At 38.0% G+C, this 25,593-nt stretch overlaps 1 protein-coding gene across 4 annotated transcripts in view; it reads left to right on the top strand.

Annotated features, from left to right (window-relative positions):
• Nucleotides 1-22,615, top strand: part of LOC126470227 (spectrin alpha chain) — a 140,617-nt gene extending 118,002 nt beyond the window's left edge. For 2 of the 4 annotated variants that reach the window (XM_050097918.1, XM_050097916.1), the window contains 17 exons: nucleotides 592-770; nucleotides 863-1,082; nucleotides 1,708-1,963; nucleotides 2,041-2,236; nucleotides 4,436-4,622; nucleotides 7,660-7,790; nucleotides 8,052-8,256; nucleotides 10,831-11,035; nucleotides 12,473-12,593; nucleotides 12,690-12,909; nucleotides 13,027-13,176; nucleotides 14,870-14,982; nucleotides 16,474-16,497; nucleotides 18,147-18,201; nucleotides 20,551-20,929; nucleotides 21,083-21,249; nucleotides 21,758-22,615. In XM_050097918.1, the coding sequence (XP_049953875.1) occupies nucleotides 592-770; nucleotides 863-1,082; nucleotides 1,708-1,963; nucleotides 2,041-2,236; nucleotides 4,436-4,622; nucleotides 7,660-7,790; nucleotides 8,052-8,256; nucleotides 10,831-11,035; nucleotides 12,473-12,593; nucleotides 12,690-12,909; nucleotides 13,027-13,176; nucleotides 14,870-14,982; nucleotides 16,474-16,497; nucleotides 18,147-18,201; nucleotides 20,551-20,929; nucleotides 21,083-21,249; nucleotides 21,758-21,886 (2,937 nt within the window). In that variant the 3' untranslated portion in view covers nucleotides 21,887-22,615. The remainder of the gene's footprint in view (nucleotides 1-591; nucleotides 771-862; nucleotides 1,083-1,707; nucleotides 1,964-2,040; nucleotides 2,237-4,435; nucleotides 4,623-7,659; nucleotides 7,791-8,051; nucleotides 8,257-10,830; nucleotides 11,036-12,472; nucleotides 12,594-12,689; nucleotides 12,910-13,026; nucleotides 13,177-14,869; nucleotides 14,983-16,473; nucleotides 16,498-18,146; nucleotides 18,202-20,550; nucleotides 20,930-21,082; nucleotides 21,250-21,757) is intronic. The other 2 variants (XM_050097919.1, XM_050097917.1) reach the window with 1 other exon arrangement.
• The last annotated feature ends 2,978 nt before the right edge of the window (nucleotides 22,616-25,593 follow it).

Below are 25,593 nucleotides of genomic sequence, written 5' to 3'. Positions count from 1 at the left end.
CACGTTTCAGTGACATAAACTAAAGATACTGTTTTTCAACTTGTCACTTTTCTTGCTGCGGTATGATATGTGAACAACAGTAGTTAAAATACTGCTGCTATAGCTTTTTACTTGTGTTGTCACAAATAAAAATAGTGCTACTATGTTAATGACACTTCAAGCAAAAACTTTCATATTGGCACTTAGAACCAGTCAGTTTCCTATTGTGGCACTTAGGATGTTCCAAGTAAGTTGCCCCCCACCCCCCCCTTTTTTTTCACTCTTCAGTTTTATGAAATTTTGATCAAAATATTCAACTTGTGTTCTTGGTTTCCTCCTAGAGGAATATCAATAATCTTATATTTAGATCAAGTACAGATTTTTAATGTCATTAGTGCTACATGGGAGGTATGTACTTTCAGTACATAGTATTTATCTGACAGTGTCCTCCAAAGGATACTTTGTCTTTCTCAGAAAAATTTTGCATATTTGTGCTGGTGTGGAATTTTCCTACGAGAATGTCTACCCATGTTTCTGTCTTGGGGCAGTAGACAGGAGTCATGCTTTGATTGTGATCCAGAGTAATACGTGTCATTTTTCTTTGGGTTGCAGGAAGAAAAGATTGCAGCACTTCAGACATTGGCTGACCAGTTAATTGGTGCTGATCATTACGCTTCTAAACAAATTGATGAGAAGCGCTGTCAGGTGCTTGACAGGTGGCGTCACTTGAAAGAAGCTTTGATTGAGAAACGCTCACGCTTAGGCGAATCACAGACTCTGCAACAGTTCAGGTATGCAAGTGATGCCTTACTAATAACTTATCATTTAAGGTACCTCCCCCACTCTGATCTCGTTTGTTACAAATTATAATTTTTGTGTTTAGCCGTGATGCAGATGAAATGGAGAACTGGATTGCAGAGAAGCTGCAACTAGCTACAGAAGAAAGTTACAAGGACCCTGCCAATATACAGTCAAAGCACCAGAAACACCAAGCTTTTGAAGCAGAACTTGCTGCTAATGCTGACAGAATCCAGAGTGTAATTGCCATGGGTCAGAATCTCATAGACAAGCATCAGTGTGCAGGATCTGAAGAAGCAGTTCAGGTATGTTTTTACATTTGTCTCTGAAGTTGATCACGAGAGTAGAACCCATCTTATAAATTTCCAGGATCAGGGTGAATGGGAGTGTAATGCAGATTTTTAGTTTTTTGTATAGTCTTTTCTGTGTACTGAGTGCCCATCATGAAGGTATACATCTGTGAAAATCTGATGCTGCATTTTACAATATTAATTTCATAATAATATCATTCATTTAAGTTATCTTTCTGTGAGAAATTTTCTGTACCATTCTACATTCGTGTCCACCTTCTCTGAATTGACACTTCATACTAGTTGACCTGCAGCACCACACACATTCAAAAGCTGAAAAAGTGTGTTCAGTGCCTTGTTTTGTGCCTACACACTGTCCAGCATGTTGTAGGATGAATGGTTCTCTCTTTTTGTAAAAGTTTAGGTTGTATGATATAGTAGACAAGCTCAGCTATAAAATGGTTTTCATGTCCAGTTGCTTTCAAATTTAATGTTTGTTTTCATAAAAAGCTGTAATTTGGCTTCTCTAATAAAAGCAGAATTTTCCTCTTATTCAGTATAGTACAGTGCTTTTAACAGATTTATAAATAGTCCCAAAATTTTAAAGTGTGTAGGAGTAATTGTATATGTATGCTTACAGGCCAGGCTTGCATCTATAGCAGATCAGTGGGAGTACTTGACCCAGAAAACAACAGAGAAAACAGTGAAGCTGAAGGAAGCCAACAAACAGCGAACATATATTGCTGCTGTGAAAGATCTTGATTTCTGGTTAGGAGAAGTAGAATCACTTTTGACATCTGAGGACTCAGGAAAAGACCTTGCATCAGTGCAGAATCTGATAAAGAAGCACCAGCTTGTTGAGGCTGATATACAGGCACATGAAGATCGCATTAAAGGTGAGTGCAAAAAAGTTATGTTGATAGGTAAATTGTGAATTTTATTTCTTAGACTCATTGAACCCCCTTTGTTACAGACATGAATGCACAAGCTGATTCACTAATTGAGAGTGGTCAGTTTGATACAGCAAGTATTCAAGAGAAACGACAATCAATAAATGAACGCTATGAACGCATAAAGAATCTTGCAGCTCATCGTCAGGCTAGATTGAATGAAGCGAATACGCTCCATCAGTTCTTCAGGGATATCGCAGATGAAGAATCGTGGATAAAGTAAGTCATACTTACCTTTCCTTGAATGTTGCTCGAGGATGGTTTAGAACTTAGTAGTTGAGTATTTATTCCACTATTTGTACAGACCGGTAAAAAACATCAAAACTCATAGTAAATTATGCCAAGGTTTACACACATTATTTTTTTCTGTGTTTTTGCCATGCATTGTCCATTGATGTAGATAGCTACAGCAATAGCTCTAAAGTAACATAACAATATTACAGTATGAAGATTTGAAACGTTCACCAAGTTAAATGCAGAAAATATTATAACATTAATTTTCATTATGTTGATTTGTTTTGTGATGGCATTGCTCCTGAGTTAGTTAAATATATGTAGTAATATCTTGGACATCCCAATCACCTACACTCCCACTAGCTTGGCTGCATTTGACAGAACTGTAGTATCCTTCATACTTAGCAGAGTTAAGCATGATGTAAATTGCGGAGTATCTTGAAAAAAGTGTTAGTTTACTCACGAAGATGGCTGAATGTTTGGCACCTGAAATATCGTGGCTGGACATCAGATATCATCAGGCTGCAATCACAAAAACTTAATGAAATAAGTGCTAATTGTTAGTATTCTTAACTTTTATGAAGAAACGCCGGCCGAAGTGGCCGTGCGGTTAAAGGCGCTGCAGTCTGGAACCGCAAGACCGCTACGGTCGCAGGTTCGAATCCTGCCTCGGGCATGGATGTTTGTGATGTCCTTAGGTTAGTTAGGTTTAACTAGTTCTAAGTTCTAGGGGACTAATGACCTCAGCAGTTGAGTCCCATAGTGCTCAGAGCCATTTGAACCATTTTTATGAAGAAACAATTCTTTTTTTAGCATACAGTGAAAATCTCTAGGAAGCAAATTTGCCCCCCCCCCTCTCTCTCTCTCTCTCTCTCTCTCTCTCTCTCTCTCTCTCTCTCTCTCTCTCTCTCTTCCCCCCCCCCCCTCCCTTCCTTCCTTCCTCCCTCCCTCCTGCCAGCGACAGGTTGTTACTCTGAAAATAGTACCATTTTACTGTATTGTACTTGAAAGTGTTTCTCCATGTATATTGGGAAACGATTGACGGTTGTATTTTGTTCCCTTTTGCATTATTGCAAATTATGTTCATTGTGTTGTCCTGCATTTTTTCTGTTGAGTATCACACACAGTAGAATGAGACTGAAAGTTTCTTCTTGTCACTGGAAAAAAAATCAGTCTTTGAAACATGTGTAATGATGGTAGCTACCAAACTACGCTGCTATCATTATGAATATTGTACATTTAATGACAGTGAAATTGCTTTTATGCAAAAGTTGTGTTGTTTAAAGTTCTTTTCAATAATTTGTTTTGCTTTTATGTTTCCTTTCATTCCTTAAAAAAATGTACCTGAATAATATTTTTAGAAATGTAGGAGAATATTCACCTGTACACAAGTTCTGCAGTGTGCCTACTCCTGAAGTCATTTTAATTCAAGTCTTATTTTTCTTAACTTGCTGTTTATTTCCCTTGTCAATTATGTGTACAATATTTGGACATTGCAGTGCTTATTTCTGTTCACAGTTACATTTGCGTATTCCTAAAGGCTTCAGGTTGTTTGTGCGGGGTTTTTAAATTTTTCTTGGAATTAAAATTTGTTGACACAAGGCTCTGATGCAAGCTAAACTGACTACTTTCAATTTATGTAAAGAGTACACAACATTTTGCATCAGTGAATATGTCTGTTTTGTTGTTAAACTTGGGTTTTATCCATAACAATGATGTTTTATTGAAGTGTATATGTGATAATGTTCTACTTAGACCTCGCAGTGTTCAGACCACACAAGTACACTATAAATTTGATTTTAGCACTTGTGGAGACTTGGATAATTCTCCAACATACTTTGCTCTTTTTGTGTTTATTCATTCTCAGATGTCAAGTTTGTTAAAATCCACAGGGGGTAATAGACTTAGAAACAAGACTTTCACATATAATTTAGGAGTAAATGTAACAAATTCCAGTACAGTAGAGGCACTGAGTTGTCAGCAGCACAGAGCTTTTACTATTCACTGAGCTGTTTACCTTTACTCCAAAATTATTTACATCCTGCCAGAATTTTTCATTACCAGAATTATACATGTAAGTAATTAGTTTCATACGAATGATTGAAAATGTAAATTGCTTATAGATATTTACAATGGATCTTTTATACAATAGAAAATTTTGAAATCTTGTTACCTTGTTTATAGAGAGAAGAAATTGCTTGTTGGATCTGATGACTATGGCCGCGATTTGACAGGTGTTCAGAACCTAAAAAAGAAGCACAAGAGATTGGAGACTGAACTTGCATCACATGAACCAGCCATTCAGGCCGTTCAGGAAGCTGGAGAGAAGTTAATGGATGTCTCAAATTTGGGTGTTCCAGAAATTGAACAGGTAGGGATATGCCAGTGCTAGCAATTTAACAGCCAAAAGTAGTCATCATATGTCAGTGCTAAAGAGACAAAATGCTTAAGTTTCACATTTACATAAAAATGCTACCTGTAAAACAAAGAAATGACGCACTGTAATTTTGTGAAATTCATCTAGTGAAGGATGGTACTTTGCATAGACATAATGATGTCGCATATGCCGAAACAAGCTTGTTGTGAACTTACGTGCCGGCCTGGGTGGCCGAGCGGTTCTAGGCGCTACAGTCTGGAACCGCGCGACCGCTACGGTCACAGGTTCGAATCTTGCCTCGGGCATGGATGTGTGTGATGTCCTTGGGTTAGTTAGGTTTAAGTAGTTCTAAGGAATTTATTAAGAATATGTTGCTAAGCGAATAAATGAGGAAAATTTATCAAGAATATGTTGCTAAGCGAATAAATGAGAAAAACTGCTAGATAGATCAAATTTTAACAAATGAAGAAAGAATCAAAAGTATGCAGAATATTGGTGATGAAAGTCATGGAGACGACATAGGAAGAGAGAGCAAGATGATGTCTCACACCGCTGGACTTAAGCTGAAAGATATCTTCCTGGAGTACATTATGCAACAGCCAGATAATGCAGTACTGCTTTAATGATTGTAAAGACGTTGCGTGCCAGCATCGCATATCATCATTGTGACAACTAAAAAGTCGGGATGTTTTTTGTAGAGATTGATACTACTGTATATGCAAACACTCGAGAACAAAGTTTTCTATGAAAATGAATGTATTTTGGCTTTAATATAGTATAGCCCCTATAATCTTAAACTAAATTTCAGACACTTTTAGTAATCTTATCACTTCCACTGATCCAGCACCCGTACGTGCAAGGAATGGCTGGATTAGCAAGAGTCTAGTGTATACAGATAAAATTCTCTCCCGCTTTCAGCTGCAACAGGTGGCTTAAAATCCACAAGCTTGTGTCATGGAGAAGGAGATATGGTGGTTAGCTTTGATGTGGTGTCCTTATTCAGGTGCGTTCCCATCAAAGATCATGTAGATCTGCTCTCCCAGTTATTTGATGACAGTGTTGTGGATTTATTTAAACACACTCCAATGTCATTGTATTTTTTGTATGGTTGACAATATTTTAACCAGACAGACAGCATCATGATGGAAGCCCATTAGTTCCATTTATAGCCAATCTGTTTGTGGAGCACTTTAAGGACATACCCTGGACATGGCTCCTACAATACATAGCTGCTTTTATCCTTATGTAGGCAACATGTTCACTGTGTGGTCTCATGGGTGTGAAAAGATGGGAGAATTCTTGGAACATATTAACAACTTTCTTGACAACATCAAGTTCACATTGGAGGTAGAGACGGATGGTGTCTCACCTAAGGTATCCTTAGAAATCAAGCCCTAGTAAATGGACCCCGTACTGCATCGGATGAGACATGTTATTGCATGGACCAATAGTTCTTGAGATAGTGTCATAAAAGAACCAGTCAAGACAGAAAGTTGTGACAACACCATTAGTAAAGATGGCAGCATGTAGCTAAGCACAGCTTGGAACTTGGCCATCAGAAGGTCGAAGCAGGTGCAGCAGGTCCACAGTGAAAGCATTGCATCATATGGTGCTGGAGCAAGCACCAATGACATCACTGAAGGTAGCGTGGCTATAATCTTAAAACTGTTGTCACTTGACAATGTCTGAGGAGCACTCAGCTCGTGGATTTTAAATCACTTGATGTGGCTGGAAGCCTGAGAGAATTTTTTACCGAATTACCTAATCTCGTATAGGAAACACGTTGGCATTCAAAACAGCTTCCAGTCATTTCAGAATGGATAAATACCAGTCCTGTATAGTTTTCAAGGGAATCTTATACGATTCAACCTGCAAAGTAGTGAAAAGTTCAGGCAGTGTTGATGGAAGTGGATAGCGATCATGTGCTCTTGTCTCCAAAGTAGACTACAAAGGTTCAAGAATATTGAGATCTGATGATTGGTGGCCAAGGGAAATGGAGCAATTCATCCTCATGCTCACAGAGCCAATCCTGGATGATGTGAGCTGTGTGAAAAGGAGCATTGTCTTCTTCGAACACAGCATCAGCATTAGGAAACAAACATTGGAGCATGGGATTGGGCTGATCAGCCATAATGATAGTAATGCAACATTTTAGGGTAATTATGGGGCCCATGGAATACCATAATATGGCTGCCCAAATCATCACCTAACCCCCGCTGTGTTTCGCCCTTGGGATTTTAACTCTGCCAGAAGTTGGAAACTGTGTGAAACAGGACTCACCTGACGAAATTACTGTCTTCCATTGCACGAAAGTCAGGTTTTATGGCTTTGCCACCACATTTTACTGTCACCGGCATTTGTATCACTGGTGTGTGTTTTTGGAATTCCGGCTCGCACTGAAATTCCTTATTTATAGAGCTGCCTTCATATTGTTTTGGTGCTAACAGGGTTTGCAAGTGCGACATTCAGTTCTGCAGTAACTTTTGCAACTGGCATCCCCTTGTTTCTTGTCACAATCCTCTTCAGTGACAGTCTGTTAAGATCACTCAACAGACAATTTTGTCCATGTTGGGACTTAACAGATCGTGTTTTTCCACTTTCCCTGTAGTGGTATACATCTTCTCTTGAATCGCGAAATACTTTTGGTTACCTTGGTTACGGAAGCACCCACTATATGAGCAGCTACAATTTGTCCACATTTGAATTCACTACACTCTGACATAATGCACTTAACTACTATGCAGAACATTGATCTGACCACAACTTGGAAAATATTGAGGACATCTCACAGGTGCCGTTCATGGTTAAATAAATCAGTGTAATCTACAGCCTTGCCTAGCAGCTGCATTTATGTTCAGTGTTTCCATATTTTTGTCCAACTCATGTATATGTAAAATTTACTTTTTGTGAGACTGCTTAAAATCAGTTTCATAAATATACCACAAAAGATTTAATACTCAGAGGATATAATTTAGTTTTATGTTGTTTAGCAATGTGTTGTACATCAACAGCAAATAATTGTGATTTTCAGCGTCTCAAGCTCCTTAATCAGGCATGGGCAGAGCTTAAGCAGATGGCAGCTACTCGTGGTCAGAAGCTGGATGAGTCCCTTACATATCAGCAGTTTTTGGCAAAAGTGGAAGAAGAAGAAGCTTGGATAAGGTACTAGTTACTAAGATATCTGCTTGACACTCAATTAGTTTTATTTATATACTATTAAAGTGAATGAGAAAGCCAATGTTTCTTCCTCAGTCGATCAAAATACTAACTTCCCAAGAACAAACCACAAGCAGAGTCCCCATACTCATTACCAGTGCAGCTTAGTTTGATTTGGAAATGTAATGTCAACTGAATAAATTGGAAAAAAATATTTCTGACATAAAATTTATACTTATTTAATAAACTGAAAATTAAATATTCCAGTGAGAAGCAACAGCTGTTGGGAGTAGAAGATTATGGTGATACAATGGCTGCAGTTCAAGGCCTTCTAAAGAAACATGATGCTTTTGAAACAGACTTTGCTGCACATGGAGATCGTTGTGCAGATATCTGTGCTGCTGGTCAAAAGTTAATCGCAGACAACAATCATCACATGGAAAGCATTGCCCAGCGTTGTCAACAGCTACAGGTATATACTGTACAGCACATTTGCATTAGGAAAGTGTAATATAAATTGTTATCAACTGAAAGTGCTACATCTGTACTGTGGAGGCCACTGTTTAGTGCATGGTGGAGGATACTTAAACCCAGTAATAGTGACTTTCTGTTGGATTCCATTCATCTGTTGAGTTGAATGATCGTCTTAGTCAGTTCCTTAATCTCTTACCTTATTCTCATTGCCCCTTTCACAGAATTAACAAAAGATTCCATAGAATTGTCTTCCTTGAATCCCAGTCCTCTACATTTGTTCGACAATATTTCACAAGAACATTGCCGTCTTTCTTCCATATTACCATTCAAGTTTCATGAGCATCTCAGTTACTCTTTTGTGCAGGCTGTACTGACCTGTTAAAACTTCACAGGATATGTGTGAATTTATTTGGTATTTTCTATCATGCCTACATGATAACTCTTATCATACATGAACATATTCAGCAATAGATCACATTTCTTGTATATGGTTTCTTCTATATATGGATTGTAACTACAAATTGTTCCATTCTTCTCACCTATTAACGATATCATGTTTGCCCATTTTAAAATACTCAGATACAATTGAGTCTTGTGTTTTGTTGTGGACAGTATATCTTGCATTTACAGACAGCTGCCCTTCATTACAGTAAGTGGTGAGACTACATACTCTGTATGGAAAAGAAGATCCAAGGCAGCTGGCAGTGTTGTTGCCAGCTTTCAAGTGTGGAGGTCAAACTACTGCCGTCTGTATTGCCTGAAAGCCAGAATCACATAGAGCTATGGCAACACTTGAGGCATTGCCATCATAACATAAATAAAATCTTTTATATGATTGCTTGTGATATGTGTGTGAATCAGCTGTATAAAACCTACATCAACTATGAGGGATCTCCTGTTGCTGTTTGGATTATAGTTGTTTTGCTTTTCACTCTTGTAGAAATGATTTCCTCTAGAGTTTCCATCATGGAAGACTATTTAGTTTCATCACCTGCCTCGAGATGACTGGGTGTTTGTGTTGTCTTCATCATTTCTTCATCATTCATAAATATGGCGAGATGGGCTGAGCAGAGGTTGGGAATTTGTACGGGAGCTGATAACCATGCAGTTGAGCACCCCACAAACCAAACATTAACATCATATTTAGTTTCATTAATACAAAAAATTTTCAAGTCAGTCCTATATTTGTGAGCAAAAGCAGTGGGAGCACATTTCAGTAAACAGTTGACAGTTTGATACAGCAGTCAACACATTTTTGGGATTGAATGAAAACAGAATCTATCTGTTGAGCTGCACATACAATTTGCAAGACATTTAATGTGAAAAAAAAGAGCTGTTGCTCATAAGGACAGTTTTTCCTGAACCCATGTTGATTCAGTGTGATGTGTTTTCTTGAGGAATGTCATACTGTTTCAGTTCAGGATATGCTTTAAGGACCCACACAACATTTGTACATTGAGGTGGCTATACAAATGCATGGCAATATGAATTAGCAAAATAGTCATGATCTTTTGTTTGAGGCTCCTTCACAATTGTCAAATTTAACTTGCAAGGTGCTTTTTCAATTATATTAATTTTGGTTGCATCTTGTATTATGCAATCCCAGAAACTGTTTGTCTGTGTAGTAACATAGATGCCACGTTTGCCAAGACTGATCTCTTGGCACGTTTGCCAAGACTGATCTCTTGGTGTACTGTAGATGCCACGTTTGCCAAGACTGATCTCTTGGTGCACTGTAGGTGTAAACTCCTTTCTTGTTCCACCTGACATTGTTTGTTTGCCCAGTGGCATAGTAGCCATCCTAAAAGGCTGCATATGAACAAAGGATATTTAGACCATTGAACTGTCCTTCAGCCCTCACAAGTTCTCATTTTTGCTTGGGGGGGGGGGGGGGGGGGGGCTAGAAGACTGCTTTTCTGTTGTCTCTATTCAGAAACAAGCTACCCTAGTGCATTGAGTAAAAGCTATCCCAGATGCTGAAAGTCTGTGCCAAGAACTGAGTCACCTACAATAATTACAAGACTATTAATGATACTTAACATTACTGGAAGCTATAGAAAACTGAGGCCAAATTTGTTTTCTTATCGGAAAAGGGATAATCTGTAAAAAGTGTGAGCCAACTCTTGTGTACTTCAACATTTTGACTAACGTGACAGATCCTTTATTGAAGCAGTTCTTCTTTTATTTTTTAGATGAGTTACTATAGTGATACAGCCTGTCACCATCTCTCCTCATACAGAATTTGTCATTCTAACCTGTAAGATAGCCACCCAGTATTATCATCATCCATTTTATGTTATTTCCTTTAAGAAAAGTTTGCATTACAATTACCATTGGGTGACATTTATCTATAAAATACTGCCGCAATTCCAAGTTCGTGAACTTCTGCACATTAGTGCTAAACTGCGTCATTGATCAAATGACTGACTGTAGAAGAAGATGTAAAAAGTTAGACGTATTTCTGTGTTCTAATTACAATTTGTTTTTATGCTTCATAAATTTTAGTTCAAATACTTCAAATAAAGCTGTTTCTGCATTTGTAAGATAAGTGTTACAATAATGTCTTCTGCAGGTGAAATTAGATCACTTGGCCTCACTTGCTGCTCGTCGCAAGTTAAAGTTAATGGAAAATTCAGCATATTTACAATTCATGTGGAAGGCAGATGTTGTTGAATCATGGATTGCTGATAAGGAAACTCACGTTCGATCAGAAGAATTTGGTCGTGATCTTTCCACTGTGCAGACACTTCTGACAAAACAAGAGACATTTGATGCAGGTAAATAAAATTCTCATTAGTATTGTACCACTGAATGTGTGTGTTGTATTTCCTCATTTTAAGTGTCAGAGCAACAGCCATTCATAACCCTCCTGAACTTGTCAGTTTCTGTGAAGGATGTCACATTGTTAATTTCCTTTTCTGTTTAGAATGTAGAAAATACTTTCCTAAATGTTCGTTACATTGTCATATTTTTCTCTTTATAAACTCAGTTCTCAAACAATTTCCACCAAATAATTGATTCTTAAATGTTAAATACGAGGTCTGTTCAAAAAATTTTGGAACTTTGTCCACAAAATTTTTCTGCGCTTATCTTTTACTTATAGTGCATGGTCTCCTTTAAATACTCTCCGTCACAGTTGATCCACCACTCCCAATGCCATTTCCACTTCAGGAAGCAGTCTTGGTACGCCTCTTGCTGGATTATGTAAAATGCCATCTGCAAATTTTCTTTTATCTCATATATCATTGAAAATCTTGGTCCTTATAATAGGGTTTTCAACTTTGGAAATAAGAAAAAGGTTGCATGGGGCCATGTCTGGAGAGTATGGAGGATGAGGTAGCACAGTGACTTCGTTTTTTTGTGCAGTAGTCATGCACCAACAGGGATGAATGTGCAGGTGCATTAGTGCGATGCGAGAGCCACGAATTATCTTGCCACATTTCAGGCCATTTCCTTCTCACATTTTCCCACATGTCCCAATAGCATCATCAATTAACATTTGTTCTCACTTGCGTGGTCTGAAAACTCTTCACAGATTGCAAGGCAGAGGTCTTTCTGGACTTGACTCATGAGCTGTGGGACGAACTTGGCAGCAACACGATGCATTCCAAGATGCTATGTGAGGATTTCATGACAATCCAATTGTAGTGCTACAGTCTTCTGCAATATCTTGGACAGTCTGTCTTCAGTTAACGTGCACAGTTTCGTTGACATTCCTGACGTGAGCGTCTGGCCATTTTGAAATTGTGTGAACCATTTGTAACATGGAGTTTGGCATAAGTCCTCATCACCATAGGCTTCCTGCATCATTTTGTGTGTCTCTGTAAAGGTTTACTTGACTTTCATGCAAAATTTAATGCAGATGGATAGTTCATGTAAATCCGCAATCTTGAAATCTGCAAACTGTGTGACACAACGTCCTACTCAATACAGCAGTGAACAATAACTCACAGATATACAACAATTAAACTAGTGGCAGTTACACGTTAAACACATACGTGTGCAGGGATGCCAGCCGCATTTCGCTCCAACGCACCATTGACGCAAAATTACGAATGTTCCAGAATTTTTTTTAACAGACCTTGTACGATTGCTCGAACTAAACGTAAATTTGTGTCTCTAGAAGTTGTCCACTTGAGACTATAAATAGTAAGTTTGGGCGATATCTTATATACAGTCACAGTGAGACATTTTCATCATGTTTCTGTCAATAGGTCTCCATGCATTTGAACATGAAGGTATCCAGAACATCACAAGTCTGAAAGAACAGTTAGTTTCAGCTTCACACGATCAGACACCTGCGATCCTCAAGAGACATGCTGATGTAATAGCCAGGTGTGTGAATGTTATTAATATACCTTTTCATATGAAATAGATCATTACTGCATGCAGAAAAGCTAATAATACAAAAAAAATTGTGGATTTTTGTAGATGGCAGAAGTTGCTGGCGGATTCAGATGCTCGTAAGCAGAAATTACTTCGAATGCAAGAACAGTTCAGACAGATTGAAGAACTGTATCTCACATTTGCAAAGAAGGCTTCAGCATTTAATTCTTGGTTTGAAAATGCAGAGGAAGATTTAACTGACCCAGTTCGCTGCAATTCTATTGAAGAAATCAGGGCATTGAGAGAGGCGCATCAACAATTTCAGGTAATAAAACTATTGTAAAATGTTGCTAAGATCTTTCATGTATAATCAAAGTTTTCAGCTCAATCTAGTTTTGTTGTCAGTGTACTGTAGTTATCGTTGACTTTCTGTCTCTTTCAGGCCTCCCTTTCATCAGCACAAGCTGATTTTGATGCCCTTGCGAAGTTGGATCAGCAGATAAAAAATTTTAATGTTGGGCCAAATCCATACACTTGGTTTACGATGGAAGCACTAGAAGATACATGGAGAAATCTACAGAAGATTATTAAGGTATTTTTGTACAAAATAAGACCTGCTTCAGTTATCTTCAGATCTACTAATTTTAGTGTTCACTTCCTAAATTTTGAAGTGTGCCAGATTCTTCTGAAATCCACTGATAAGTGACAATCTGTATCTGGTTAGTGAAAGATCTTTCCTGTTGGTAGTCAGAGGGTTTTGAGGCTCATTTCACAAGTACTGACACCACACAACACATTTATTTATAGTGTTATATAAGGGGCATATGAAACCCGGTCACAAGTGTAAGGTAATAGTAATAATTTTATTAACTCAAAAATGTAGTTTATACACAGTAAACATAGTCAAAAATAGTCGCCAAAACTGTTGGTACATTTATCCCATTGCGATACTAGCTGGTCGATTCCAACCTTGAAAAAACTAGTAGGCTGTTGTCCGATACAGGCCTGGTCCCAGTAAAACACTTTGTCATCCATTGCGAATTGATGTCTGGGAACAGCTTGTTTTAGAGTTCCAAACACATGAAAGCCACATGGTGAAAGGTCTGGACTGTACAGTGGATGTTCCAGCATTTCCCACCGAAATTGCTGCAATGTCATCTTCACCGCATTGGCCATGTGTGGACGGGCATTAACGCGCAGGATGATAATGCCATTGGACAACATGCCTTGGCGTTTCGACTTGATGGCTCATCTAAGGTTCTGTAAAGTGGCTTGATAATGCTAGGTATTGATGGTGGTTCCCCGTTCCAGGAACTCTACAAGCAGTGGGCCTTTGTGGTCAAAAAAGGACATCATGTCCTTACCAGAACTGGTGTGTACTGCTTTTGATTTCTCTGGACTTGGTGAAGTTGCATGTTTCCACTACTTGCTCTGACAATTTCTTTCCGATTCAAAATGATGACGCCATGTTTCGTCATGTGGGACAGTACCTGACAAAGCTGTATTCTTCCTCATGATAACATTGCAGATGATTCAAAGACAGTCGTTCGAGTACTGCGCTGTTCACTGTTCGGTGGTCAGTTGGTCAGGAACCCATTGTGCACAGATTTTTCAAAAGTTATGGCATGTGCGGTGCCCACTTTAATACCCAGTAACCAATGGATCTCATCCCTGGTGATTCTGTGGTTGTCCAAGACTAAAGCATTCACTTCCGCAACCATTTCTGGTGTGATGACACGATGAGCCTGTCCAGGACGAGCATTGTCTTCCAGGAATCATTTGCTCCATTCCTCGCCACTTGAACGACTCGACTGTACTCACCGCACACAACCTGTTGATACATTTCACGGCCTCCAACTCCCTCCGCCGCCAAAAATTGAATCACTCCTCGGTAGTGGACGATAATTTGTGTGACCACCTTCTCTTCGGCATGAAACCACACTGGTGATATGCAACATCAAACGGTGTACATACGTCAGTGCGTCTGCCAGTAGTTGGTGCTACCATACCCGCAGTTACATGGTGCCACCTTACGTGTAAGGCAAAGAAAGATGCACTGACCAGGTTTCATTTGAATGAACCTCATATAAATAGCAAGTAGATACAGGTATCATGTCCTTTCTGTTCGGTATTTCTTTGTTTGGTGGAGAATTAATTGCCTACACTAAGCTAAATGATCTGTGAACACACACACACACACACACACACACACACACACACACACCGAGTTTAACTATTTACCACTGCTGTGTGGACTGATGCGATCTTTTTTATTTTTAATACAGGAACGAGATATTGAGCTCTCTAAAGAAGCACAGAGACAAGAGGAAAATGACAAATTGAGGAAGGAGTTCGCAAAACATGCCAATGCATTCCACCAATGGCTTACAGAGACCAGGTATTGTTTCCTAAACATTTTCAGTTCTGTTCATTTAATATACTATTTAAGAGTGCATTGAAAATAGTACTGTTTGTAAAAATTTGTCAATATGAAACCTATATGCTGTTGTGCATCAAGTGTTCACTGAGCATGAAAAACAGAATCATTCTGATAGTAAGTCATTCTGCACAGAAATACACATTACAAATTTTCTGAATTATTGAGAAAACTATAATGTATGTCAGGTTCCTTCGTGGGCGACCCTCCGTAATACGAGAGTTGCCCAGGAAGTAATGCACCACATTTTTTTTTCTTCAACAATTCTTTATTGAATACAATGAGAATTACACACACGAGAGAATGGTGCTTTACCTACACATCCTATTTTTCCACGTAATCTCCGTCCCGTTCTGTGGCCTTCCTCCAGCCCGAAACAAAGGCGCGTATGTCCTATCAGTACCAATCCTTGTCCTGGTGGCGGAGCCAGTGATTCACTGTGTGACTACCTCCTCATTGTCCTCAAAATGTCTTCCACAAATTATGTCCTTTAATGGCCCAAACAAGTGGAAGTCTGAGGGGGCTAGGTCAGGTGTGGTACTGTCAACAGCAGATGCTCCATAGACTGCACAAGAATATGTGAATATTCCTCACAGTTTTTTTCTCTGCGGTGAGAAATTCTATGATGGCACGTTGTAATTTACATCACCTACAGACACCAATTTGAAACTGTTCTGCAGCTACGCTATCTGTTGGAAGTGACAGAAACTTGGTGTGCTTGCTCAGGAGACTTATACATACATACATACATACATACATACATAACATTTTGCATTTGTAGCACAGTTTTCAGCTGAGAAAAAGGATGCAGTGCATTACTTTTTGGGCATACCTCGTGCATAACAAGATCTGAAATTCAGGATGTAGGGCTTATTTTTCATCTGTTAATAAAATAATTGTTATAATTTTAAATCATTGATGTGCTCTTTTTCTCTGTTGCAAGATGATAAGTAGTTCGACTGATAAAAGTGTGTTAGCTTACTGCATTATTTCTTGGTGGATAAAGGATTATTTCAGTCTTCTTTTCATAGTCCAGTCTTCAGTTACACGTGTACTGTTTGTCTGGGCTGATAAATATGTGGCCTATTGAAGAGGTTTTGGAGTTGCTGTTTAATATGAGTATCTGGTATATTGGGAGTGCAGTGAAGACACTGAAATCCAAACTAACTATAGGGCACTTGGACATACATTGTGTGCACTCAAACATAAATGTACAATCCCTTTGCAGTATTCAAGAACCAAATATTACTGTTCCGTTAATAAAGGTAACATTCCAAACAGCAAATAAAAGTTGCAAATCAAGTAACAGTATTGATTATGGTAATCTGAAAATACTTCTCTGTGTGTTTAATCTTATATTCTTTTGACTTTCTATGAAAATTGTTTCTAATAATTGATATATTTACAAATGAAATGACGTTTCCTGCCTTTTGATCGACAATGGACGAGCAGATACAGACTCCTTGGATGGGACGGGTGAATATGTTTATCTCAAAGATAGTGAATGGTTGTACTACTAAAACAGCAATTAACCCAGTGTCAGAACTAAATCTAATGTATGTCCTCTCCTTCCATATTTGGAAATGAGAATAAAACATGTACCTCTAGGATCAACATTAAGATTTCACTAGGTGTTTGGAAATACCAACTGATATACCACTACTTGGTGAAGATATGAATACATACATTTTTTTAAGTTCACTTTTGTGATGTAATGTGTGAAATTTCAAAACATCCATTTTTTTTTATCATCAACTACTTCATTCAGCTGCTTTCTGTAAACAGTAATCAGATTGCAATAGTATGAATGATATTGGCTAGATATTGGCTAGCTTTGCCATAATAGAGGTGCTGAGAAACAGTTGGAACACAACTGTTAAAAGCAAGCAGTTTGGTATATCACTGGTATGATCATTTGTGTTAGTGTGTGATTCAAATCTATTAATTCCTTAACGTTAGCCTTGTCTGGTGAATTTAAATTTCTTGTGCCTGTTAATGTTGCAACAGTCTTGAGTATGAAGGTTGTAGACCATAAATCCTGCTTCTCTATAATACATGCCAGAACAATTTTCTAATGCTGTGTTTGTATTTATTGCATGCTTGATGGTGCGAAAAACCATTTGTCATGTAGAAATGAGTTAGCAAATGTGTTTGCTTTTTTAAAGCAGCATATTGACTCCAGGCATTAACCTTTTTGTCTCTTTGTTGTGTGAAGTACTATAAAGTTAATTTTATGGAACAGTTGGAGAATATGTTTGGTTTGTTATTAGACTTAGCAATATTTGCAGCATGTTGTATTACCTAAGGCAGTGTCAGCAGTTCTGTCAGAAATAACAGTTTGATACCTACACTATAAAACCTTGTGATTATTAAACTGGATACCTAACCACATGGGTGAAACAGGACATAGTCTTTCATAAATGGTACCTGGCACAGAAAACTGTCATGTGCAGATACAGTGGCAGAGAAACCAAAAAAATTAGCAGTGTCCTGCTTTACTTACATGTTAATTTCTAACAAAGGATGTCAATGCCTTTAAAATTATCAAGTGGTAAATCCCTCAGCACACATTTTTTTTGTCAGAGATGAAAAGAAATGAGCTACATGCTGTTAATTTCATAGAACATCTCTCTTATTCTTGTTTTAAGATTCCTTTGCATAATATCTTCTCTCATTTCTGAAACCATGTCCTTGGATATGTATGCCCATTCAGATTGCTTATCGCCTTACATTAAATGGTGGTGATTTTGTTGGGTAACCGAAATTTTTTTCCTGTTGGAATACAACATTTTTGAATTGTTGCTGTTTAATGTGCTTTGGTTCTTGCACTAGCACTTTAAATTAGTATGTAAAGTTCTCTGATCCTGAAGGCTATTTGATAAAAGATTCACATTATTAATGTACTGTACATTGTTGTTTGAAATCCTCAAATAACAAATTTCCACAATTCATTCATGTACTGAAAATGAATCACTTTGCAAGGATTCTTAGGTTACTTTTATATTGGAATGGTATGTATGGTATATTTCCCAATGACAGGTAACTGTAGAACAACTAATTTATTCAATTAAAGTTATTAGTTAATGTTTTCTGTTCTTTTATTGATGAGCTGCTTCAATTTCCAGAGCATCTATGATGGAAGGTTCTGGATCTCTAGAACAGCAGCTGGAGGCAACAAAGGTAAGAAACATGAGAATGAAACTATTGAATGTTGCGTGAATTTGAAGTGGTTTTTTTCTGAGTGGAAGAAAGTAAAAATACTTCGAATTACATGTTCTAGAATTATGTAATGATAATACAAAGGGCATTAGGAAAGTTTTGCATTGTGAGGTTCATAGTAGAAAAGTCATAATCTGCTTCTGTCTGTGTGTAGATATGTTGTACATGCACTGTAACAAAGAGTTCCAGTTTTTTCCATCAGTTTTTCTGAAGATCTGTTGTTATGAAGATTTGTCATTGCTTAGTCTGGTACCTTTTTCTTTCATTATCATATTGTAGATGGTGATAAAAAGCTTAAGCACACTTATTAAAGTATACACCGTAACTGAAATGCTTCATTGCATCAAAAATTTCAGAGGTGCTGCTCTTTTTGTTTTAAAGTAAGAATCTTGTACTTGGTACTTCAGAGGTAGGAGTTAATGCTATGCAGTAATTTCATAGCAGATGTACACTGAAGAGCCAAAAAAAACTGGTACACCTGCCTAATATCATGTAGGGCCCCCGTGAGCACACAGAAGTGCTGCAGCATGATGTGACATGGACTCAACTACTGTCTGAAGTAGTCCTGGAGGAAATTGACACCATGAATCCTGCAGGGCTGTCCATAAATCCATGAGAGTACGAGGAGCTGGAGATCTCTTCTGAGTAGCATGTTGCAAGGCATCCCAGATATGCTCAATAATGCTCATGTCTGGAGAGTTTGGCGGCCAGTGGAAGTGTCTAAACTCGGAAGTGTGTTCCTGAAGCCACTCTGTAGCATTTGTGGACATGTGGGTGTCACATTGTCCTGCTGGAATTGCCCAAGTCCATCAGAATGCACAATGGACATGAATGGATGCAGGTGATCAGACAGGATGCTCATGCACATGTCAGAGTCGTATCTAGACATATCAGGGGTCCCATATCACTCCAGCTGCACACACCCCACACCATTATAGAGCCTCCGCCAGCTTAAACAGACCCCTGCTGACATGCAGGGTCCATGGATTCAAGAGGTTGTCTCCATCCACTCAATACAGTTTGAAACGAGACTCGTCCAACCAGGCAACGTGTTTCCAGTCATAAACAGTCCAATGTCAGTGTTGATGGCTCCAGGCGAGGCGTACAGTTTTGTGTCGTGCAGTCATCAAGGATATACAAGTGGGCCTTCAGCTCCAAAAGCTCATATCGATGATGATTCGTGGAATGGTTCACACACTGACACTTGCTGATGGCTCAGCATTTAAATCTGCAGCAGTTTGCGGAAGGGTTGCCCTTCTGTCACGATGAGTGTTTCTCTTCGGTTGTCTTGGTCCCGTTTGTGCAGGATCTTTACCTGGCCGCAGTGATGTCAGAGATTTGATGTTTTACCGGATTATTGATATTCACAGTACATTCGTGAGATGATCATACAGGAAAATCCCTCAGAGATGCTGTGTCCCATCGCTCATGTGCTGACTATAACACCACTTTCAGACTCACTTAAATCTTGATAACCTGTCATTGCAGCAGCAGTAACTGATCTAAAAACTGTGCCAGACACTTTCTATCTTATACAAGCGTTGCTGACCGCAGCGTCATATTCTGCCTGTTTACACATCTCTGTATTCGAATATGCATGCCTATACCAGTTTCTTTGGCACCTCAGTGTATATTTCATTAAATAACCCATGTGCAGTCACGGACTTCAAGTAATGTAGTTTCATACTACCTCTCAGTTTGCTGCAAACTCAAAATAAAACAGTTTGTCAGTCATTTGCTTGCACTGGGTAAACGCAGCCACATTGCAATTTGAATATCAATTAATCAGTAAATCATTATGATTCATAATTATTTCATTTACTTTCCTTTTGCCTACACTGCAGTGCTTTTATTTATTTTTTCAGTTGTATAAAATATGTTTGTAGTGTGACTAGGAAATACTTAAAAAATTGAAGTGAGAAACATATCTTCATATAAATGCCATTGTTGGTGACTGTAAATGTTTTCTTCATATTTTAAATTCTACAGAAATGAAATTATTCAGAGCAAAGAACGGTTAATTATTTGGGCAGTGTTAATTCATACTCATTTATCACTGAATTGTTTTCTTCTTATTGTTATCTGATCCTCTATGAGCTCAGGTTGTCAACCCTTGCACACTCTGAGAGATGGGGGGAAAAAAAACCACAGTGCAAAAGACAAGGTAAAGAATGTAATTATGGCTCAAAATGGTTTACCATAAGCACAGTGGTAATTTAAGGCAGAAACTGTAATAGTGAGGAAGAAAAACTGTTGACTATGCTGTGTGATTAATATGATCAAGAATGTGTGTATTGTGGTTGATTTCAGCGAAAAGCTGGAGAAGTCAGAGCACGACGATCTGATCTGAAACGAATAGAAGACTTGGGAGCAATTCTTGAAGAACACCTGATCCTGGATAATAGGTATACAGAGCACAGTACTGTTGGTCTTGCACAACAATGGGACCAGCTCGATCAGTTAGGCATGCGTATGCAGCATAATTTGGAACAACAAATTCAAGCACGTAACCAATCTGGAGTTAGTGAAGATGCACTCAAAGAATTTTCAATGATGTTCAAACACTTTGATAAAGATAAGAGTGGTCGCCTGAATCATCAAGAATTCAAATCCTGCCTCCGTGCTTTGGGTTATGATCTTCCAATGGTGGAAGAAGGTCAACCTGATCATGACTTTGATGCCATTCTTGGTAAGTAATTATTTGTGCTCTATGTTTTATGATTTATTTATATTCATAATGACGCAACTGTTGTCATTTAAAAATGTACTATGGTTACATGTGATATTGGTAACTGGGGTACTTTGTTTTTCTGTGAATTAAGAACATTTTTAATTGTTACAGATATTGTAGATCCTAACAGAGATGGTTATGTGTCACTGCAAGAATACATGGCCTTCATGATTAGTAAGGAGACTGAGAATGTACAGAGTTCAGAAGAAATTGAAAATGCATTTAGAGCTATCACAGCTGGAGATCGGCCATACGTCACTAAAGAAGAATTGTATGCTGTAAGTATTCCTGCTGCAATAGAATATAGGTGACTGTTACTTAAATAAAGACATGCAAGTACAGAAAATACTGGGAACTCTAAGTAGATTTTTTGGTAATAAATAACTGCAGTGTCAATTTTGTTGTATGCCTCATTGGTGCTCGGCTTTGGCTCTGAAAAGACTTCCTGCAAAACAGGTTTTCATACCAGAGATAGTGTTCAGCCAAGTCTGAGATTCATGCATTCCTCAAGTCTTGACATTCATGCATTCCGTCATTTATCCGAAGAATGAACAGGAATAATGAGTCCTTAGCTAAACAAAATTGTGTTCTACTTTTATCATTATTTTAAAAGCCGTTGAATTTCAGCCCCTGAATGTTCAGAGTATACTATTCCTTGGTAGTCCTTTTCTGTACGAAATGATTGTACTATAAAAATTTCTCCAGTTGAAATTATTTTGTTGTCAGATGGCGTTGTGTACATATTTACATTTTGTTATGTTGTCTTAACAATATTTTCTGTTTCAGAATCTCACAAAAGAAATGGCAGACTACTGTGTTGCTCGAATGAAGCCTTACGTTGATCCCAAAACAGAAAGACCCATTCAAGGAGCCTTGGATTACATTGAATTCACGCGTACATTATTTCAGAACTGAAGTATAAGTATTTAATATAAATTATTTTCAAGGTATTAATTTTGCAAAGTACATACTCATGTTTTCCTTAGTACCTGCTTTTCACTGAAATTGGAAATCTGTTACTGATGTCATGTAATGTTCATCAGATAACAGTTTACTGCATTTGGTTATTGAACATAGAGACTATTTAAATAGCTTGCCTTTTATGTTACTTTTATACAAGTGTGTTAATGTATTGGTTATACCTGAAGATAAATGCATTTAAGATGTTTTGCTTACAGTAGCAGTTGCATAATATTCTGCTATATGCTTTAGATAATGGAAAAATTAATGGTAGCTCTATTGTTATCCTGCAGAATTACTGTAAAAAGAGTATGTAAAGAAAGCCACTGTGAAATTATATTTTATGATAGAGTACTAAGAATCTGTATTACATAATTTTTTTTCCTTCATTATAAGATTGATGTTGGAGCAGACTTCACAAACCACAAAGCCACATTTGTGATTCCCACTTTCAAAATCTCAAAAACGTAAAATTAGAAAATCTAGACTCTGTAAACATTTTTACAGTTTTTCACATTGTTATAATGTTCTATAAATCTAACAAAAACAGAGATCTATTTATTGATTTTATCCAATGGAAATATTTGTTTAGTGTGCCTGCATAAGATTTTATTTTTAGTTTGGCAGCTGTTTGTTGTAAACAATGAAAATCGTTAATAAAAGACAATTTTTAAAAATTGGCAATTTTTTGTGATTGTTTTGTGGTGCTGAGTGAAGTAGGAAACTCGTGGAGTAGGAAATACAAGGGAGTAGGGGTGGAGGCAGATATGACAGGAGGGTTTGTGTTAGAGGGGACACACATGTGAAGTAGCCATTTAAGTTTACTATATTGTGCTGAACAGCATGAAGTAGTTGTTAAGGTTGCAAGGTAAGCTATTATTTTTAAAGTTGTTATTTACATGTATGCTCAGTGATAAACATGTCCACTATACAGTGAGTGAGTGTCTTAATACAGTACATTGTTTGTATCCCACACAGAATCATGTTGAATTGTCTATACTTGAGCTGGACTAACTAGTATTTGACATCATGCAAGAAATAATCCAGAAAATCCAACATCTGAAGTTAGAATTACCACTGTACATGGAATATCTTGAAATGGGCTGAAACCTTGGGAGAATGCAAGTGTCATAGCAACTTGAGGAAGTGGAAAAATTCTAATCTATCAGCAAGAGGAAAATAATGTGAAAGATACAACAAGATATATTGGATGTTCACATATAGTCATCCTTAGTACCTATAAAAGCAGAAGTAGACATCGGGATCTGTGTTACCTCTCACAAGGAATGAGCAGTTCTTCTGGCCAAGTAAATGTCTCAGGGGATACTTTAGTTTTTCCATCAAACCTGGAAATGCTCAGTGGCAATGGAATGGTCAGGCTTGTCATGTCATAACTTGTTGTAATATTGTTGTTACTAGTAGTTGACACCACCTGAAATATCCAAGCCAAATAGCAGCTGCCAATATATGTTGGAAGGTACCTCCAAAAAAATGGTGCTTTCTTGCGTGGTGCCTGCGATTAAGAGACAGATACCCCTGTATACCACAGTGCGTGACATGCCTGGAAAATTCCAGCTGGCAGTACAGAATTCTCTCAAGAGTCAAGACTGCAAAAATGGAAACTAATATTTGTTTTCTTTGTAGTACTTACTGGTAAACATAAATTTATTTGTTGGATAAATGTTGGGAATCGCACAATTTTGACTACACTTTACACTAAAAAAAAATACGATGTACAATCAATCTCGCTGTGTAGGTCATGGAAACCCTATGAATGTTCTGCTGTTTGCTATGGAGATATACAACATATGCTAAATGAAACCATCAATAGAAACTGCATGAAAATTGTCATGTGCAAGGTAATGGTTAAACTTCCAGATGCACTTTTCAATAGTAGAAACATATGGCTAGGATCAACTGAAGCATTCAGTGTTACGGAATGCATATCCATGGTGGTCAAGAAACTATGGAAGAAGAATTGGTAAATGCTATTGCCACATTTAATTAACAATTATCTCCAAAAGAAAAGTCAGAAATTAAAATTACACTGTTAGACGAAGATAAAGTGACGGTTTATTGGATAAACAAGGTCACCATTCATATGCAAAGAATAAAAATGCTGATTCTAGTGACTCTTGCATATACATTGCAGATCAGCCAAATTTTGAAAGTGAAATGCAGGGTAAAAGAGTGCATTCATTCAAAGGTGAAAAACGTACGAAGGTGAGTGTGGAGCACCTAAACACTAATATTGGGTTGGTGCACAAGTCCATACCATTTTCCATAAGTTAAATAAACACATCAGATACATGTAAAAGAGACTTTGGTCAGCAGTAATATATTCTCTTTCACTTTTACAACAGTCTTATAATGCTGGGGTACTTTCAGATTCCGTAACTGTAGAAATCACTTGATTTTGAAGTGAAGAATTAGTAGAGCCAGGTTTGGAGTGCATTTTCATCCAGAAAGGAAGTTCCTCGAAGGTTGTTGGACAGAGTGCAGAAAAGGTAAAAATCTGAGGGTTCAAGATCAGGTGAACAAGGCGGTTTCTGAATGGCTTCTCAACACAACTCCTGTATAGTGTTTGTTGTCAGTGTAACAGAATGTGGGCGGGTGTTGTTATGGAGTAGCATCACTCCACAGAGTCTTCCTGATCATCGTTCTTGGATTGCATCTGCAAGACGTCACAGTTGTTGACAGTAAATGTCAGCAGTGATGGTTACTTGTTGGGGAAGCAATTCGTAGTACACCATACCATTGCTGTTCCACCAGATGTGTAACATTAGTTTTTGTGGATGTGTCCAGATCTTTGTACTGGGAATTGCTGCTTTATTTGGACTCCTTTTCCTTTCCTTTCCTTAGCATAAAGAAACCATTTCTCATTACCAGTAGTGATACAGGATAGGAATGGTTTGTGTTGTTAACGAGCCAATTTATGAGGGTTATTCGGAAAGTAAGGAACAATCGGTCGCGAAATGGAAGCCACAGTGAAAATCCGATGTTTTGCACAGGTGTGTTGGGCAGTGTCTCTAGTATGCCCGTCTATCACGTTACGTAATTCCTTTTTTTAGTTCTGAGCACACAGGGAGCACATAAAGATATCTAGAACAATAGTGTCTTCTGCCAAGTAAGAGGGCCTGGTGATAAATTTCACCTGAAGCTATGCAGCCAACATTACATAACTGTTGTGCGCTTTCTTCTTAAAGACAATTCTCAGAAGCATTCTGCAGGGGCAATGAAGATGCTCCTGTATCGTTTTCAATTGGAAATGTTTGATTATCCACAATACAGCCCGTAATTGTCTCCCTCTGAGTTTAATCTCTGCTCACATGAACTACTGGCTATGAAGACAACATTTTGGCACAGACAACAAGCTGTAGGCCAGCGTAGAAAATTGGCGGAAAGCACTGGTGGCTGCCTTCTATAACAAGGGTATTGGAAAGTTGGTACAACGCTACGACAAACGTCTAAGTCGGATTGGCTACTATGGAGATAAGTAGCTGGAAGTTGTAGCTAACTGTTGCAGATAAAACAGTTTTGATTTTCACTGTGGTTTCTATTATGTGACCTATCATTCCTTACTTTCCGAATAGCCCTCATACGACGAACAAGCAGAGATGCCCGTATGGCCACCTACCTATTTTTGAGATTTTTGGCTTTAG

The sequence above is a fragment of the Schistocerca serialis genome, chromosome 3 (assembly GCF_023864345.2).
Source record: "Schistocerca serialis cubense isolate TAMUIC-IGC-003099 chromosome 3, iqSchSeri2.2, whole genome shotgun sequence".
Lineage (NCBI taxonomy): Eukaryota > Metazoa > Arthropoda > Insecta > Orthoptera > Acrididae > Schistocerca > Schistocerca serialis.
The sequence above is the reverse complement of the archived record's forward strand: the minus strand, read 5'-3'. Positions and strand labels throughout refer to the sequence as shown.